The sequence below is a fragment of the Haematobia irritans genome, chromosome 1 (genome assembly GCF_050003625.1).
Source record: "Haematobia irritans isolate KBUSLIRL chromosome 1, ASM5000362v1, whole genome shotgun sequence".
In the NCBI taxonomy this organism is placed as follows: Eukaryota; Metazoa; Arthropoda; class Insecta; order Diptera; family Muscidae; genus Haematobia; species Haematobia irritans.
This window is the reverse complement of record NC_134397.1, coordinates 174,804,544-174,822,343: the sequence shown is the minus strand read 5'-3', so window position 1 is coordinate 174,822,343 and position 17,800 is coordinate 174,804,544. Positions and strand designations below refer to the sequence as shown.

The window sequence follows — 17,800 nt, the reverse complement described above, 5'->3', positions numbered from 1 at the left end:
CCGTCGAGGACTTGGTCCGGGAAACTTTTTTCACACCTCTGAGTAGACACCAGACATCGCGTTCTCAATTTTCCCCCATTTTTGTCTTGGAATCATACCTCGAATTCTCCTTTATTAACGATAGCCATCACAAGGCTGTCTTTTGCAACTGAGGCAAACGATCTTTGATCCCGTTTAGAGGATGGCAGCTCATCCGGTGATCGTTCCCTTTTTCCAGTTTCAAGAATTCCTTGAGCCCATTTCAAGGAATCGCTTTGCTTAGCCGACAACGGGCTCGGGTCGACTGATCCTAATTTCTTTAGGATAAACAAAGCATTTCTTCGTTCCTTGAATCTCTTTCGAGAGGGATTGCCTCCTTTTGATGTCCTCACCTTAGAAAAGGTTCGACTTGCTAATGTGTCACCGCCAGTCGACCCGTCTATAGGTCGACTAATTGGGCCTGACTCTTGGTCGCTGCCCAAATTTATAACTTCAGTCGTTACCCGTCCACTGGGCTCTGAAGTTAGCAACCCAGTGGATGGCTTTGAATTTCGTTGCTTAATAAGTACTTATTACGTTGAAATACTCCGCTATTAGAAAACACGTCCGTTCAGTTCGACGGTTGAACCCTCCACCATGCAATCCATGGTGGAGGGTACGTAAGATTCGGCCTGGCCGAACTTTCGGCCCTATATAAAGGGTGATTTGTTAAGAGCTTGATAACTTTTTTTAAAAAAAAAACGCATAAAATTTGCAAAATCTCATCGGTTCTTTATTTGAAACGTTAGATTGGTCCATGACATTTACTTTTTGAAGATAATTTCATTTAAATGTTGACCGCGGCTGCGTCTTAGGTGGTCCATTCGGAAAGTCCAATTTTGGGCAACTTTTTCGAGCATTTCGGCCGTAATAGCCCGAATTTCTTCGGAAATGTTGTCTTCCAAAGCTGGAATAGTTGCTGGCTTATTTCTGTAGACTTTAGACTTGACGTAGCCCCACAAAAAATAGTCTAAAGGCGTCAAATCGCATGATCTTGGTGGCCAACTTACCGGTCCATTTCTTGAGATGAATTGTTCTCCGAAGTTTTCCCTCAAAATGGCCATATAATCGCGAGCTGTGTGGCATGTAGCGCCATCTTGTTGAAACCACATGTCAACCAAGTTCAGTTCTTCCATTTTTGGCAACAAAAAGTTTGTTAGCATCGAACGATAGCGATCGCCATTCACCGTAACGTTGCGTCCAACAGCATCTTTGAAAAAATACGGTCCAATGATTCCACCAGCGTACAAACCACACCAAACAGTGCATTTTTCGGGATGCATGGGCAGTTCTTGAACGGCTTCTGGTTGCTCTTCACTCCAAATGCGGCAATTTTGCTTATTTACGTAGCCATTCAACCAGAAATGAGCCTCATCGCTGAACAAAATTTGTCGATAAAAAAGCGGATTTTCTGCCAACTTTTCTAGGGCCCATTCACTGAAAATTCGACGTTGTGGCAGATCGTAAGTCTATTCATGATGAAATGTCAAAGCATACTGAGCATCTTTCTCTTTGACACCATGTCTGAAATCCCACATGATCTGTCAAATACTAATGCATGAAAATCCTAACCTCAAAAGAATCACCCTTTACTTGTTTCAACTTCAAGAATTCCTTGTGATCATTTTAAGGAACTTTTTGCTGAGCCCACAACGTGCTAATTTCCTTAGGATAAAAAACCCATTTCCGCGACCCATAACCTCTTTCTAGAGGGATGATCACCTTTTGATGTCGTTACCTTGGGAAAGGTTCGACTTGTCAAAGAGGTGTTGCTATCTGTCGTCCCATCTACAGGTCGACTAATAGGGCCTAACTCTTGGTCATTGCTCAAAGTGATAACTTAAGTCGAAAGCCCACCACTGGGCCCTGGAGTAGGCAGCTCAGTGGAGGAAGTTGTTATATCACCGCACTTAAAATTCGTAATAATCCAACTTAGAAATACACATCTAAGTTCGACGATTTAAATTTCACCACCGTGGTGCAATGGTTAGCATGCCCGCCTTGCATACACAAGGTCGTGGGTTCGATTCCTGCTACAACCGAACACCAAAAAGTTTTTCAGCGGTGGATTATCCCACCTCAGTAATGCTGGTGACATTTCTGAGGGTTTCAAAGCTTCTCTAAGTGGTTTCACTGGAATGTGGAACGCCGTTCGGACTCGGCTATAAAAAGGAGGTCCCTTGTCATTGAGCTTAACATGGAATCGGGCAGCACTCAGTGATAAGAGAGAAGTTCACCACTGTGGTATCACAATGGACTGAATAGTCTAAGTGAGCCTGATACATCGGGCTGCCACATAACCTAACCTAACCTATAAACAATAAAATGAACTGACAGTTGAATAAATAGCAAGCTGAAGTTGGTCATATGTCGCAAAACCCTTAAAAACTTATTTGGCAACAATCAACTTGGAAGTTCTACTCTAACCGTCGTATAGCCAAGACATTGCTCTTCTGATTATCACTTCTTCCGATCGATGGCACATGATTTTCAAACATTTGCAAACAATTCCGCATTTTTAATTTACGCCCCCCAAATCAATACAATTCTTTACATTCATTTATGAACAGAAAATAGCGTAAATATATTTCGACCTTGATCTCTAATATAATTTCACTTACATCATCTCTTACTGTAAAAAGTTATCAAATTTACATATAAAGACATCTTAAAGAGAATTCATTGTTAAAAATGATATTTATGTAAATATGCGGCTACAGACTACATTTCACTGAAATGCAAGAAACAATTCAAGAATGGTGCAGAAGAAATGCAACCGTTATGAATGCATCTCTAGCATTCATGTTTAAATTGAGGAAAATTTTTGCATGATGCAAATCTCATTGTGAGATAAATAAACCGTGAGTTTCAAGCAGCGGCTGGGAACGAAGCATTCAAGAAAAATTACTAAGTAAATACTTGGAAAAGCGACAGAAGCAGAACATGGAATATTTTTGTTAACTAACTGGTCTTACAAATGTAAGGGTACAGTGTGAGCCAAACAAACTAAATGATATAATTTATAATGCTCTGAAAGGAGATTTACTGTTGCCCAAGCTAAGGCATCTGGGTAGGAACTTAAGCTTGTTGAATGCCAAGGCAATAATATGACATTGAAGTGAAGACGACGAGGAAAGTATTTATGGTATAAGAAGTGGTGCAAAATTTATTTAAAATAAATTAAATTAAATTATAAATAAATGAAAATAAATTAAATATTGTATTAAAATGTCATACTTATTCAATTTGTAATTAATTTATATTTAAATTTCATTTAAGATGTAACATTATTTAAATTACAACTAAAGTTAACTTTAAAAAACAAATTCAGTTTAATATTCAAATTAAATTTATCATTAAAACTTAAAAATTTAATTAAAATATAAAATTAAATTAGAAAGAAAAAAATACAATTAAAGTTAAAATTAATAATTAATAAAATTAAATTAATATTAAAGTGTTTGCCATTCATTCAGTATTCTAACTAATATGTTCTTTATTTAATAGTAAGCTAATTTTTGTTAAACTATAACTATATAACTATAATATTATAATTGTCGTAAAATAAATTTAATTTTTAGGGTTTGTTTTAAGAAAAATGTGTTGGCAGGAAAACTATTAGCAAAAGCCTTCTATAAAAATATAAGTTTATAGATGTATAAATTAATGTTATTATTAAAATTAAAGTCAAAATTAAAATAGAAAAGAAAATGAAATTGAAATTAATAATAAAATTAAACTGTTTAAACTAAGAATCTTAGATGCAAGCAATTAATATATTATTAACGGCCATTTTCATGTAGCTCCGTTAGGTTTTAACTGGCAGTTAACAGAAAGAAAAATGGAAATATCATTTCTCCGGTTAACTTTAACTGAAAAATTTTCAGCAGTTAGGTTTCTAACTGGCATATGGATATCACGGTTTAAAAGTTCGTTAGATAACGTAGCACTAACGGAGCTTCTTGAAAATGGGGGTAAGAATACAATAAATAAAATTAAATGAAAAGTAAAATTAATAATAAAGGGTGATTTGTTAAGAGCTTGATAACTTTTTTTTTAAAAAAAACGCATAAAATTTGCAAAATCTCATCGGTTCTTTATTTGAAACGTTAGATTGGTCCATGACATTTACTTTTTGAAGATAATTTCATTTAAATGTTGACCGCGGCTGCGTCTTAGGTGGTCCATTCGGAAAGTCCAATTTTGGGCAACTTTTTCGAGCATTTCGGCCGGAATAGCCCGAATTTCTTCGGAAATGTTGTCTTCCAAAGCTGGAATAGTTGCTGGCTTATTTCTGTAGACTTTAGACTTGACGTAGCCCCACAAAAAATAGCCTAAAGGCGTCAAATCGCATGATCTTGGTGGCCAACTTACCGGTCCATTTCTTGAGATGAATTGTTCTCCGAAGTTTTCCCTCAAAATGGCCATAGAATCGCGAGCTGTGTGGCATGTAGCGCCATCTTGTTGAAACCACATGTCAACCAAGTTCAGTTCTTCCATTTTTGGCAACAAAAAGTTTGTTAGCATCGAACGATAGCGATCGCCATTCACCGTAACGTTGCGTCCAACAGCATCTTTGAAAAAATACGGTCCAATGATTCCACCAGCGTACAAACCACACCAAACAGTGCATTTTTCGGGATGCATGGGCAGTTCTTGAACGGCTTCTGGTTGCTCTTCACTCCAAATGCGGCAATTTTGCTTATTTACGTAGCCATTCAACCAGAAATGAGCCTCATCGCTGAACAAAATTTGTCGATAAAAAAGCGGATTTTCTGCCAACTTTTCTAGGGCCCATTCACTGAAAATTCGACGTTGTGGCAGATCGTTCGGCTTCAGTTCTTGCACGAGCTGTATTTTATACGGTTTTACACCAAGATCTTTGCGTAAAATCTTCCATGTGGTCGAATAACACAAACCCAATTGCTGCGAACGGCGACGAATCGACATTTCACGGTCTTCAGCAACACTCTCAGAAACAGACGCAATATTCTCTTCTGTACGCACTGTACGCATTCGTGTGGTTGGTTTAATGTCCAATAAAGTAAACTGAGTGCGAAACTTGGTCACAATCGCATTAATTGTTTGCTCACTTGGTCGATTATGTAGACCATAAATCGGACGTAAAGCGCGAAACACATTTCGAACCGAACACTGATTTTGGTAATAAAATTCAATGATTTGCAAGCGTTGCTCGTTAGTAAGTCTATTCATGATGAAATGTCAAAGCATACTGAGCATCTTTCTCTTTGACACCATGTCTGAAATCCCACGTGATCTGTCAAATACTAATGCATGAAAATCCTAACCTCAAAAGAATCACCCTTTACAATTAAAGTTAAAATTAAATTTAAATCAAAATCAAGGTTAAAATAAATTAAAATCAAAATCAAGATTTAAATAAATTCATTTAAAATTTATATTTACCACAATCAAAATTAAAATCGAAATTAAAAATTAAAACAAAAAAAAAAAAACTACAATCAAAATTAAGATTAAAATAAATTTCATCGAAAATTTAACTTTATCAAAAGCAACTAAACCAAAATTAATTTATGTAAAAATTACGTTATCAAAATAAAACTTAAAAATAAAAACTAAAAATACATAAATAATATTAAACTTAAAATAAAAATTAAGATTAAACTAAATTTCATCTCTATCATAAGCAAAATTGAAAAAAAACGAACATTTTAATTTAAATATAAATTAAATTAAAATTGAAATTAAATTAAGATTAAAATCACAATTAAAATTAACATAAAAATTACAATTAAAATTAAAATAAGTAAACAAGTTTCATCAAAGATTAACATTATAATTAAAAGTTTAAATCTATACTAATATTAATTTTAAAATTAAACATTTACATTAAAATAATAATTAAAATAAAAATTAAGTATATACGGCCGTATGTTCGGCCAGACCGAATCTTATGTACCCTCCACCATGGACTGCGTAGAAACTTCTACTAAAGACTGTCGAACTACTTGGGTTGCGGTAACACTTTTGAAAAAAAAAATTTCTATAGAAATAAAATTTTGACAAAATTTTCTACAGAAATAACATTTTGACAAAATTTTCTATAGAAATAAAATTTTTACAAAATATTCTATAGAAATAACATTTTGACAAAATTTTCTATAGAAATAACATTTTGACAAAATATTCTATAGAAATAAAATTTTGATAAAATATTCTAAAGAAATAAAATTTTGGCAAAATTTTCTTTAGAAATAAAATTTTGACAAAATTTTCTATAGAAATAAAATTTTGACAAAATTTTCTATAGAAATAAAATTTTGACAATATTTTCTATAGAAATGAAATTTTTAAAAACTTTTCTATAGAAATCAAATTTTGACAATATTTTCTACAGAAATTAAATTTTGAAAAACTTTTCTATAGAAATAAAATTTTGACAAAATTTTCTATAGCAAGAAAATTAAAATTAAAATTTTTTGAATAAATTAAATTAAAAATCAAGATTAAAATAAATCCATTTAAAATTTAATAAAATTAAGATTATTTTTGAACTTAAAATTAGAATTTAAATTTAAATTAAAATCCAAATTTAAATTAAAATCTAAATTAAGATTAAAGAACAAAAACATTTATAATTAAAATTAAACTTTATCAAAATTAAAATCAAATTAAAATATGAAATTAAACTCTATCAAAAACAAAATTAAAATTGAAGTTAAAATAAATTTAATTTCAAATAAATTTTAACTATAACTTAAACAAAAATTAAAATTAAGGACTAAAACTAATTTAATGTAAGATTTAACATTAACAAAATTATAATTAAAAACTAAAATAAAATTAAGATGAAAATAAATTTAATTTAACGTTTACCTGTTTCACAATTAAAAATAAAGTTAAAATTAGTATTAAACTTAAAAATTGAATTAAAATGTAAATCTAAATAAAAATAAGTATATACGGCCGTAAGTTCGGCCAGGCCAAATATATTTTAGACAAAATTTTCTATAGAAATAAAATTTTGACAATATTTTCTTTAGAAATAAAATTTTGACAACATTGCTATAGAAATAAAATTTTGACAATATTTTCTACAGAAATTAAATTTTGAGAAACTTTTCTATAGAAATAAAATTTTGACAAAATTTTCTATAGCAATAAAATTTAAATTAAAATTTTTTGAAAAAAAAATCAAGATTAAAATAAATCCATTTAAAATTTAACAAAATTAAGATTATATTTGAACTTAAAATTAGAATTTAAATTTAAATAAAAATCCAAATTTAAATTAAAATCTAAATTAAGATTAAACAACAAAAAACATTTATAATTAAAATTAAACTTTATCAAAATTAAAATCAAATTAAAATATAAAATTAAACTCTATCAAAAACAAAATTAAAATTGAAGTTAAAATAAATTTAATTTCAAATAAATTTTAACTATAACTTAAACAAAAATTAAAATTAAAGACTAAAGTTAATTCAATGTCAGATTTAACATTAACAAAATTACAATTAAAATCTAAAATAAAATTAAGATGAAAATAAATTTAATATTAAACTTAAAAATAGAATTAAAATGTAAATATAAATAAAAATAAGTATATACGGCCGTAAGTTCGGCCAGGTCAAATAAAATTTTGACAAAATTTTCTTTTGAAATAAAATATTGACAAAATTTTGACAACATTTCTTTAGAAATAAAATTTTGACAAAATTTTCTATAGAAATAAAATTTTTACAAAATATTCTATAGAAATAAAATTTTTACAAAATATTCTATAGAAATAACATTTTGACAAAATATTCTATAGAAATAAAATTTTAACAAAATTTTCTATAGAAATAAAATTTTGACAAAATTTTCTATAGAAATAAAATTTTCTATAGAAATAAAATTTTGACAAAATTTTCTGTAGAAATAAAATTGTTACAAAATATTCTATAGCAATAAAATTTTGACAAAATTTTCTATACAAAAAAAATTTTGACAAAATTTTCTATAGAAATAAAATTTTGACAAAATTTTCTATAGTAATAATAATAATGAAATTGTGGTAGATTATTTTTGGCTTAAGTGGCAACCTGATTTTGAACAGATATGGACCAATTTTTGTATGATTCGGGATTGGCTATATATAATTATGGACCGATATGAACCAATTTTTGCATGGTTGTTAAAGACCATATATTAACACCATGTACCATATTGCAACCGGATCGGATGAATTTTGCTTCTCCAAAAGGCTCCGGAGGTCTAATCTGGGGACAGGTTTATATGCGGGCTATATATAATTATGAACCGATATAGACCAATTTGTGCATGGTTATTAGAGACTATATACTTACACCACGTTCCAATTTTCAACCAGAGAGGATGAAATTTATTCCTCCAAGGGGCTCCAGAGGTCATATCTGCGGATCGGTTTATATGGGGGCTATATATAATTATGAATCGATATAACATAGACCAATTTTTGAATGGTTATTAGAGACCATATACTAACACCACTTACCAAGGTTTCAATCGGATGGGATGAATTTTACTCCTCTAAGAGGGTCCGGATGTCAAATCTGGGGATCGGTTTATAAGGGGGCTATACATAAAAGTCAACCGATTTGCAATACCATCCGACCAACATCAAGTTTCAAGTCGATAGCTTGTTTCGTTCGGAAGTAAGAGTGATTTCCACAGACGGACGGACGGATATATCTAGATCGACTCAGAATTTCACCACGACCCAGAATATATATACTTTATGGGGTCTTAGACCAATATTTCGATGTGTTACAAACGGAATAACAAAGTTAATATATAGGGGGTTAATATACAGGGGGTCCTATGGTGGAGGGTAGAAAAAATTAATTTAAAATGTAACTTTATCAAAATTAAAAATTATAACTAAGATTAACATCCCAGCAAAAAAGCGTCACCAAAAAAGTAATGAAAATGTTCTTTTTGGATCCGGAAGTGGTGCAAAATAGACGCAGAAGCGATGAATTTAACATGGGCTTGTCATAGGACGGAAGCCCTCCATTTCAACAGCCGTCGCACTGAATTTGCATCACTTCTTTGGGTGTGCTCCGAATTCAATGTTTTGGATGTAAATTAACTAATTCTGTGATATTTTGTCAAATAAATAATTTTTATAATTTTTTATAATTTTTAATGGATTCTAACGCTTATCGGAAACGTTTGACCTGAAATATTTTCAAAAATTCACAATTTTTTCAGATTGGATTTAGCATGTTTCTCGACAAAATTTAAATGATTTTGTACCATTTTATGAATTCTTACTCTGTTTTTAACCTATTTGAAACAAAAAAAGTTAAAATTACCCATTAAAATTATGAAAACCACAAGTTATAAAAAATTTAAATAAAAGAACTTCCTGTGTAGTTACAATAAAGAACTTCATTGGGAGTGCATCTTCTGGAAGTGCTTTTAAAGTTGTGCCTTTGGAAGAACTTCCAAATTTTTTTGCTGGGATTAGTTAAAATTTAAATGAAATTAACATTAAAATCAAAATTAGAATTAGAATACAAATTAGAATTAACATTAAAGTTAAAATCAAAATTGAAATAATTTTCATTTAATATTTAACTTTATCCAAACAAAATTAAAATTACGATTAAAACAAATTTAATGTAAAATTTAATTTTATCAAAAAATAATATTAGAATTGAAATCAAAATTTAGATTAAATTTAAAATAAATTCATTTGAAATGTAACTTTATCAAAATTACAATTAAAATTAAGATTAAAAAAAAAATGGAATTTTAGCTTTATCAAAATTAAGATTGATATTAAAGTTAAAATTGGAATTAAAATTGACATTAAAATTAAAATCAAATTATGATTAAGATTAAAATAAATTCATTTAAAATGAAGCTTTATCAAAACCAAATTAAAATTACATTACACATAGCCTTAGAATTAAGACTCAAATTACAATAAAAATTAATAACAAAATCAAAATTCAAATAAAACTAATTTAACAAAAAATTCCTTAAACATCATTGCTTTTTTAACCATTCCTAAAAGTTCCGTTCATCGCAATATACCACGTAACAAAATTCATTCATAAAAGTTTACATTTGAATTCATATGAAGTACTTTCAATGTTCATTATTCATGCGCTGCTGTTATTCTGTCGTGTTCTCCTCACTTACCCCGCTATAGAAAGGGCAGAATGTGAATATCCTTCAACATGTTGGCTGTGTTATTGCACAATACAACATTTGCATTTTTCTGAGTGGCAACTCGATGTCAAAGTTCAAAAACCTTAGAAATTGCATTTATTTATTCAAGTAGCAAGTAGTTTAAACTTGAAAATTGCTTCTTAGCTAAGTTGGTAATATGTTGAAGACATTAAATTTATTCTGAAATGTCAATTTGTTTTAAATTTAATTATATAATATTTCGCCAATTTACAACGGTTAACATATGAGTATAATATGCACATACGAGTACAATATGCACAGGGTACCGGTACAGGGTAAGTTAGTGCATTCTTATAAAACTCCCAGAAGGAGCAGTTTTAGACCCATATTTTTATACCCGCCACCATAGAATGGTGACTGGGGTATATTAAGTTTGTCATTCCGTTTGTAACACATCCAAATATCGATTTCCGACTATATAAAGTATATATATTCTTGATCAGGGAGAAATTCTAACCATGTCTTCTGTCCGTCTGTTGTTATCATGTTACAGTCTTCAATAATAAAGTAATCGTGCTGAAATTTATCACAAAGTCGTCTTTTGTCTGCATGCAGGTCAAGTTCGAAGATGTGCTATATCGGTCCAGTTTTTGATATAGCCCCCATATGGACCGTTCTCCAGATATGGGGTCTTGGGCTTATAAAAACCATAGTTTTTAATCAATTACCCTGAAAAGGGAAATCTAGAGGTATTTTATAGCCCCCATATAGACCGATCTCTCGATTTTATTTCAAATTTGCCTGAAATTGTAAATCTAGAGGTATTTTAGGACCACAAAGAGGTATGCCAAAAATGGTGAGTATCGGTTTATGTTTTGATATAGCCCCCATATAGACCGATCTCCCGATTTTACTTCTTGGGCTTATAGAAACTGTAGATTTTATCCAATTTGCCTGAAATTGGAAATCTAGAGGTATTCTAGGACCATAAAAGAGTGCGCCGCATATATTGAGTATCGGTACAGTTTTTGATATAACAGGTTGGCTGATAAATCCCCAGTCTAACAAAGAAAAACACATTTTTATACCCTTCACCACTACTGTGGTACAGGGTATAATAAGTTTGTGCATTTGTATGTAACGCCAAGAAATAGTGGTCATAGACCAATCTTTTGTATACCGATCGGCTTAGAATTAAATTCTGAGTCGATTTAGCGATGTCCGTCTGTCTGTCCGTCCGTCTGTCTGTATATGTAACTTTGTGCACAAAGTACAGCTCGCAATTTAAGTCCGATCGTCCTCAAATTTCGCATAGGGCCATTTCTTGGGACAGAGACAATCGCTATTGGTTTTGGAAAAACTCGGTTCAGATTTAGATATAGCTGCCATATATATTTATCCTCGAATTGGTCATAGTTAGCGTGTTTATCTACCGATTTTCGTGAAATACCGTACATCCAAATATTTTATGTTGATCAGCCAAATCGGATCAGATTTAGATATGGCTCCCATATATATCTTCCGTCCGATTTGCGCTCATATGACCAGGGGGCCAAAGTTATACTCCCATTTACGTGAAATTTCGCATAGATAGCAGAATTATTATTCTAACTATACATGTCAAATTTAGTCAAAATCGGTTCATATTATATATAGCTCCCATATATACGTACACCAGAGTTGGGAAAATATGTTATGGTTGACTGTTACAGATTTTAGACCCATTTTCAATGGAAGTTTCCTCCAATTAACTGGATAGCGTTGGCCGATTTAAATTTTAATTCTAGAGATTTTGTGGAAGTACAAAAATTGTCTCCTTTAAAATATATAGCTTCTAGCAAAGTAGTTGAGATGGTAACACAAATTTTGGCCTACATAGGGGTGAAGGGTATAATATAGTCGGCCCCGCCCGACTGTAGACTTTACTTACTTGTTTTGTCAAAATTCGTTTTTATTATTCAACATAGTTCCCTTCAAGAACGATACAACGATTATAACGACCTTCCAATTTTTTGAGATACCAGTTTGGTAGAACTCCTTCGGTTTTGCCTCAAAATAGGCTTCAGTTTCGGCGATCACCTCTTCATTGCAGCCAATTTTTTTCCCTGCGAGCATCCTTTTGAGGTCTGAGAACAAGAAAAAGTCGCTGGAGGCCAGATCTGGAGAATACGGTGGGTGGGGAAGCAATTCGAAGCCCAATTCATGAATTTTTTGCCATCATTCTCAATGACTTGTGGCACCGTGCGTTGTCTTGGTGGAACAACACTTTTTTCTTCTTCATATGGGGCCGTTTTGCCGCGATTTCGACCTTCAAACGCTCCAATAACGCCATATAATAGTCACTGTTGATGGTTCTTCCTTTCTTAAGATAATCGATAAAAATTATTTCATGCGCATCCTTTTGAGTCTTTCCACGCTTCGGAGACGTTTCACCGGTCGCTGTCCACTTAGCCGACTGTCGATTGGACTCAGGAGTGTAGTGATGGAGCCATGTTTCATCCATTGTCACATATCGACGGAAAAACTCGAGTGTATTACGAGTTAACAGCTGCAAACACCGCTCAAAATCATCAACACGTTGTTGGTTTTGGTCAAATGTGAGCTCGCGCGGCAACCACTTTGCACAGAGCTTCCGCATATCCAAATATTGATGAATGATATGACCAACACATTCCTTTGATATCTTTAAGGACTCTGCTATCTCGATCAACTTCATTTTACGGTCATTCAAAAACCAATTTGTGGATTTTTTTGATGTTTTGCTCGATAACCACCTCTTTCGGGCGTCCACTGCGTTCACCGTCCTCCGTGGTCATTTCACCACGCTTGAATTTTGCATACCAATCAATTATTGTTGATTTCCCTGGGGCAGAGTCCGGAAACTCATTATCAAGCCAAGTTTTAGCTTCCACCGTTTTTCCCCCTTCAGAAAACGGTATTTTATCAAAACACGAAATTCCTATTTTTCCATTTTTTTCACAATAACAAAATTTGTTTCATAAAAGACGATAATTGACTTACAGACGTCAAATTTTGACAAGAATCATTTGAAGGTTGGTATTATATAAAAATAATATGCATTTAATACTACCGACGCCATCTATGTGTCAGACCGGGGACTTATCAGCCAACCTGTTAGCCCCTTATAAACCGGCCCTCCGATTTGGGGTCTAGATTCTAGAACTACAATTAGATGTGCTGAATACTGTGTGTATCCTTCCATGTTTTGGTATAGCCCCCATTACACCGAACTCCCGATTTAACTCCTAGGGTTTCTATAAATTGTAGTTTTTATCCGTTTTGCCACAAATTGAAAATATACTGGCACTTTAGACCCATAACAATGTGTATGATTTAGTTTTATCGGTCCATTTGATAAAGCCTCCATATAGACCAATTTCACTTCTTAAGGGTATAGAAGGCGCACTGATCAGGAAAATTGTTTGAAACTGAATGTAAAATTTCCACATTTTACTTCTCGTAATCATTTAAATAATGGGGGTGAAAATCTGCAGATTCTACATTTCAAATCAAGATGTTATTTCATCATTTTCTTGCACACTTACAAGAGATGTTAACGATTCCTCTAAAACTCAAACAAAAATGGTTCTTATAAATTCAGAATCTGATATAGTCTTTATGGGTAAAATCTTTAAATTTGTCTTCGAGTAGTGTAAAATCCCCCTGACATTTCAAAGGAAACTATAATATTTGATTCATGGTGGTGGGTATTTAAAATTCGGCCCGGCCGAACTTACTGCTGTATATACTTGTTGTACATATGTTTGCTTGGGAGAGTGGGATTCGGTTCGAAAGAACTTGTTATGAGTTAATTGGTGAACAACCTCATTGTGAATCCATTTAGCGATGGTTTAGAGTAAGCAGTATATTTTGCGATTTTCATACGATTATCCTCAATTTTGAAATGAGTTTTTTCTTAAAATTTTAGTAATGTTACAAGGTATGATATGAAGTTTTTTTCTTTGTAGATTTCTGATTGGCAGAACTTTTTTATACCCTCCACCATAGGATGGGGGTATATTAACTTTGTCATTCCGTTTGTAAGACATCGAAATATTGCTCTAAGACCCTATAAAGTATATATATTCTGGGTCGTGGTGAAATTCTGAGTCGATCTGAGCATGTCCGTCCGTCCGTCCGTCTGTTGAAATCACGCTAACTTCCGAACGAAACAAGCTATCGACTTGAAACTTGGCACAAGTAGTTGTTATTGGTGGGCCATAGCGGTCCACTTTTACGTATAGCCCCCATATAAACGGACCCCCAAATTTGGCTTGCGATTGCTCTAAGAGAAGCAAATTTCATCCAATCCGGCTGAAATTTGGTACATGGTGTTAGTATATGGTCTCTAACAACCATGCGAAAATTGGTCCATATCCGTCCACTTTTACGTATAGCCCCCATATAAACGGACCTCCAAATTTGGCTTGCGATTGCTCTAAGAGAAGCAAATTTCATCCAATCCGGCTGAAATTTGGTACATGGTGTTAGTACACGGTCTCTAACAACCATGCAAAAATCGGTCCATATCGGTCCACTTTTACGTATAGCCCCCATATAAACGGACCCCCAAATTTGGCTTGCGATCGCTCTAAGAGAAGCAAATTTCATCCGATCCGGCTGAAATTTGGTACATGGTGTTAGTATATGGTCTCTAACAACCATGCAAAAATTGGTCCATATCGGTCCATAATTACATATAGCCCCCATATAAACCGATCCCCCGATTTGGCTTGCGGAGTCTCTAAGAGAACCAAATTTCATCCGATCCGGCTGAAATTTGGTACGTGGTGTTAGTATATGGTATCTAACAACCATGCAAAAATTGGTCCACATCGGTCCATAATTATATATAGCCCCCATATAAACCGATCCCCCGATTTGGCTTGCGGAGCCTCTAAGAGAAGCAAATTTCATCCGATTCGGCTGAAATTTGGTACATGATATTAGTATATATAGTCTCTAAGAACCATTCAAAAATTGGTCCATATCAGTCCATAATTATATATAGTCCCTATGTAAACCGATCCCCAGATTTGAACTCCGGAGCCACTTGGACGAGCAAAATTCATACGATCCGGTTGTAATTTGCAACGTGGTGTTAATATATGGCCGCTAATAACCATGCCAAAATTGGTCCATATCGGTCTATAGTTATATATAGCCGATCCCCAATCACACAAAAATTGGTCCATATCGGTTCATAATCATGCTTGCCACTCGAGCAAAAATAATCTAGCAAAATTTGTCGAAATTTTATTCCTATAGAAAATTTTGTCAAATTTTATTTCTATAGAAAATTTTGGCAAAATTTTATTTCTGTAGAAAATGTTGTCAAAATTTTAATTCTGTAGAGAATGTTTTCAAAATTTTAAATCTTTTGAAAATTTAGTAAAAATTTTATTTCTATAGAAAATTTTGTCAAAATGTTATTTCTATAGAAAATTTTGTTAAAATCGTATTTCTATAGAAAATTTTGTCCAAATTTTACTTCTATAGAAAATGTTGTCAAAATTTTATTTCTATAGAAAATTTTATCAAACTTAATTATATACGTATTTAATCGGCCATTTTAAGTTTAATATATACCACGTATGGACTACGTGGTATATATTACGGTATTAGGAAGTTTTAAGATACCTTGTCATCGGCAAAAGTTACCGCAACCCAAGTAAATCGATCGTGGAGACTGTCATCCAGTAGAAGTTTCTACGCAATCCATGGTGGAGGGTACATAAGCTTCGGCCTGGCCGAACTTACGGCCTTATATGCTTTTTTTCATTTATTTCATATCAAAGTTGTTGTACCATTGACCCTTTCACTTAACTTTGCTAATAAAGTTCAAATCTTTTCCTCTTTTATAACCAACAATCATTATAAGTCCCAGCTATATTCACACAAATCTCTACCTCCATTCTGTGTTTATGTCTAAAATCATATTCACATGTTCACTCAACGAACAAGACCAGTAGTCAGTAGTGGCTCCGGTATGGATGATTGCAGCAACAACAACTTCCACTCCTTGCTAAATGACCATCGATTGTGGATGGTGGTGGTGGTGGCTCTTGGTTCAGGTCGAACATATAAATTAATTTCTGACCTAAGGCTATGATGTTGTTAATTTAACAATTTCCACTATTAAAACAAAGCAAATAAGAGCAAAAGCAGTAAAATAAAAACAAAAAAAAACACTAGCCAACATATAATTTTGTAGATTTCTTTGTAATTTTAGCCACTGGTTGTTAGTTTATGGCAGACGCATATTTATATGCAAGAATCCCACAAGATATGCTTTGTGAAATATATCATGGATGCTTATAGACAGTCGTGTAAATAAAACGATTGAAAAATAACAGCAATTAGAATTTGTAGGAAGTGCCTCAAGTGGGAATTATTGAATATTTCATGTTGTGTTTTCCTCTTCATTAGAATTTGCTATGATGTTTTGTTTATTTTCCTTTTTTTCCTTAGATTTTCCTATAAATAATAAATATGTAATCTTCTTAACAAAGAAGTGAAGTAGTTGAAAGTTGTAATTAATTGCAAACAATCGGTTATTTGTAGAGTCATAGCCTATGGTGTTAAACCATCTACACTGAATAGATCGAGAGAGAGAGAGAGAGAGAGAGAGAGAGAATCAAGATTCTAAATTTATATCAGATAAATGTGATTTGTTAGCATGGTTTGACAGCACATGATGATGATGATGATGCAATTAATATGTGTGTGCTTAGCACAAATGGTGATCTAAGGGAAAAGTCATCTTACTGAAGTCTAATTTCCAACAAAATTATCTTCTTCCCTATTTAAGACTGATCTGAAGATACTGATAGTTAGATGGATACCTACTAACTACTCTTGATTGAATTTTGATTTCAACTCAGGAAAAAGTAGTACCAAACAACTTAAAACGGCCGTAAGTTCGGCCAGGCCGAAGCATATGTACCTTCCACTATGTATTGCGTAGAAACTTCTTCTAAACACTGCCATACATAATCGAATTACTTAAGTTGCGGTAACGCTTGCCGATGGCAAGGTATCTTAAAACCTCCTAACACCATCTTCTAAATTGTATGTAAGTCCATACGTGGTATATATTAAATCAAAAAAAAGATCGATCCAATACGTATATGATTCAGTTTGACAAAGTAGACATACATTTTGACAAAATTTTCTACAGAAATAAAATTTTAACAAAATTTTCTATAGAAATAAAATTTTGACAAAATTTTCTATTGAAATAAAATTTTGAAAAATTTTCTATAGAAATAAAATTTTTACAAAATTTTCTATAGAAATAAAATTCTTACAAAATTTTCTATAGAAATAAAATTTTTACAAAATTTTCTATAGAAATAAAATTTTGGTAGATTATTTTTGGCTCGAGGGGCAACCATGATTATGAACCGATATGGACCAATTTTTGTGTGATTGGAGATCGGCTATATATAATTATAGACCGATATGGACCAATTTTGGTATGGTTGTTAGCGGCCATATACTAACACCACGTTCCAAATTTGAAGCGGGTCGGATGAATTTTGCTCCTCCAATAGGCTCCGGAGGTCAAATCTGGTGATCGGTTTATATGGGGTCTATATATAAATAT

At 32.5% G+C, this 17,800-nt stretch overlaps 1 protein-coding gene across 1 annotated transcript in view; it reads left to right on the top strand.

Annotated features, from left to right (window-relative positions):
* Positions 1-10,483: 10,483 nt before the first annotated feature.
* Positions 10,484-17,800, top strand: part of LOC142233256 (uncharacterized) — a 91,957-nt gene continuing 84,640 nt past the window's right edge. Inside the window, exons 1-2 of the mRNA XM_075304108.1 lie at positions 10,484-10,505; positions 16,297-16,358. Coding sequence (XP_075160223.1) covers positions 10,484-10,505; positions 16,297-16,358 — 84 coding nt within the window. The remainder of the gene's footprint in view (positions 10,506-16,296; positions 16,359-17,800) is intronic.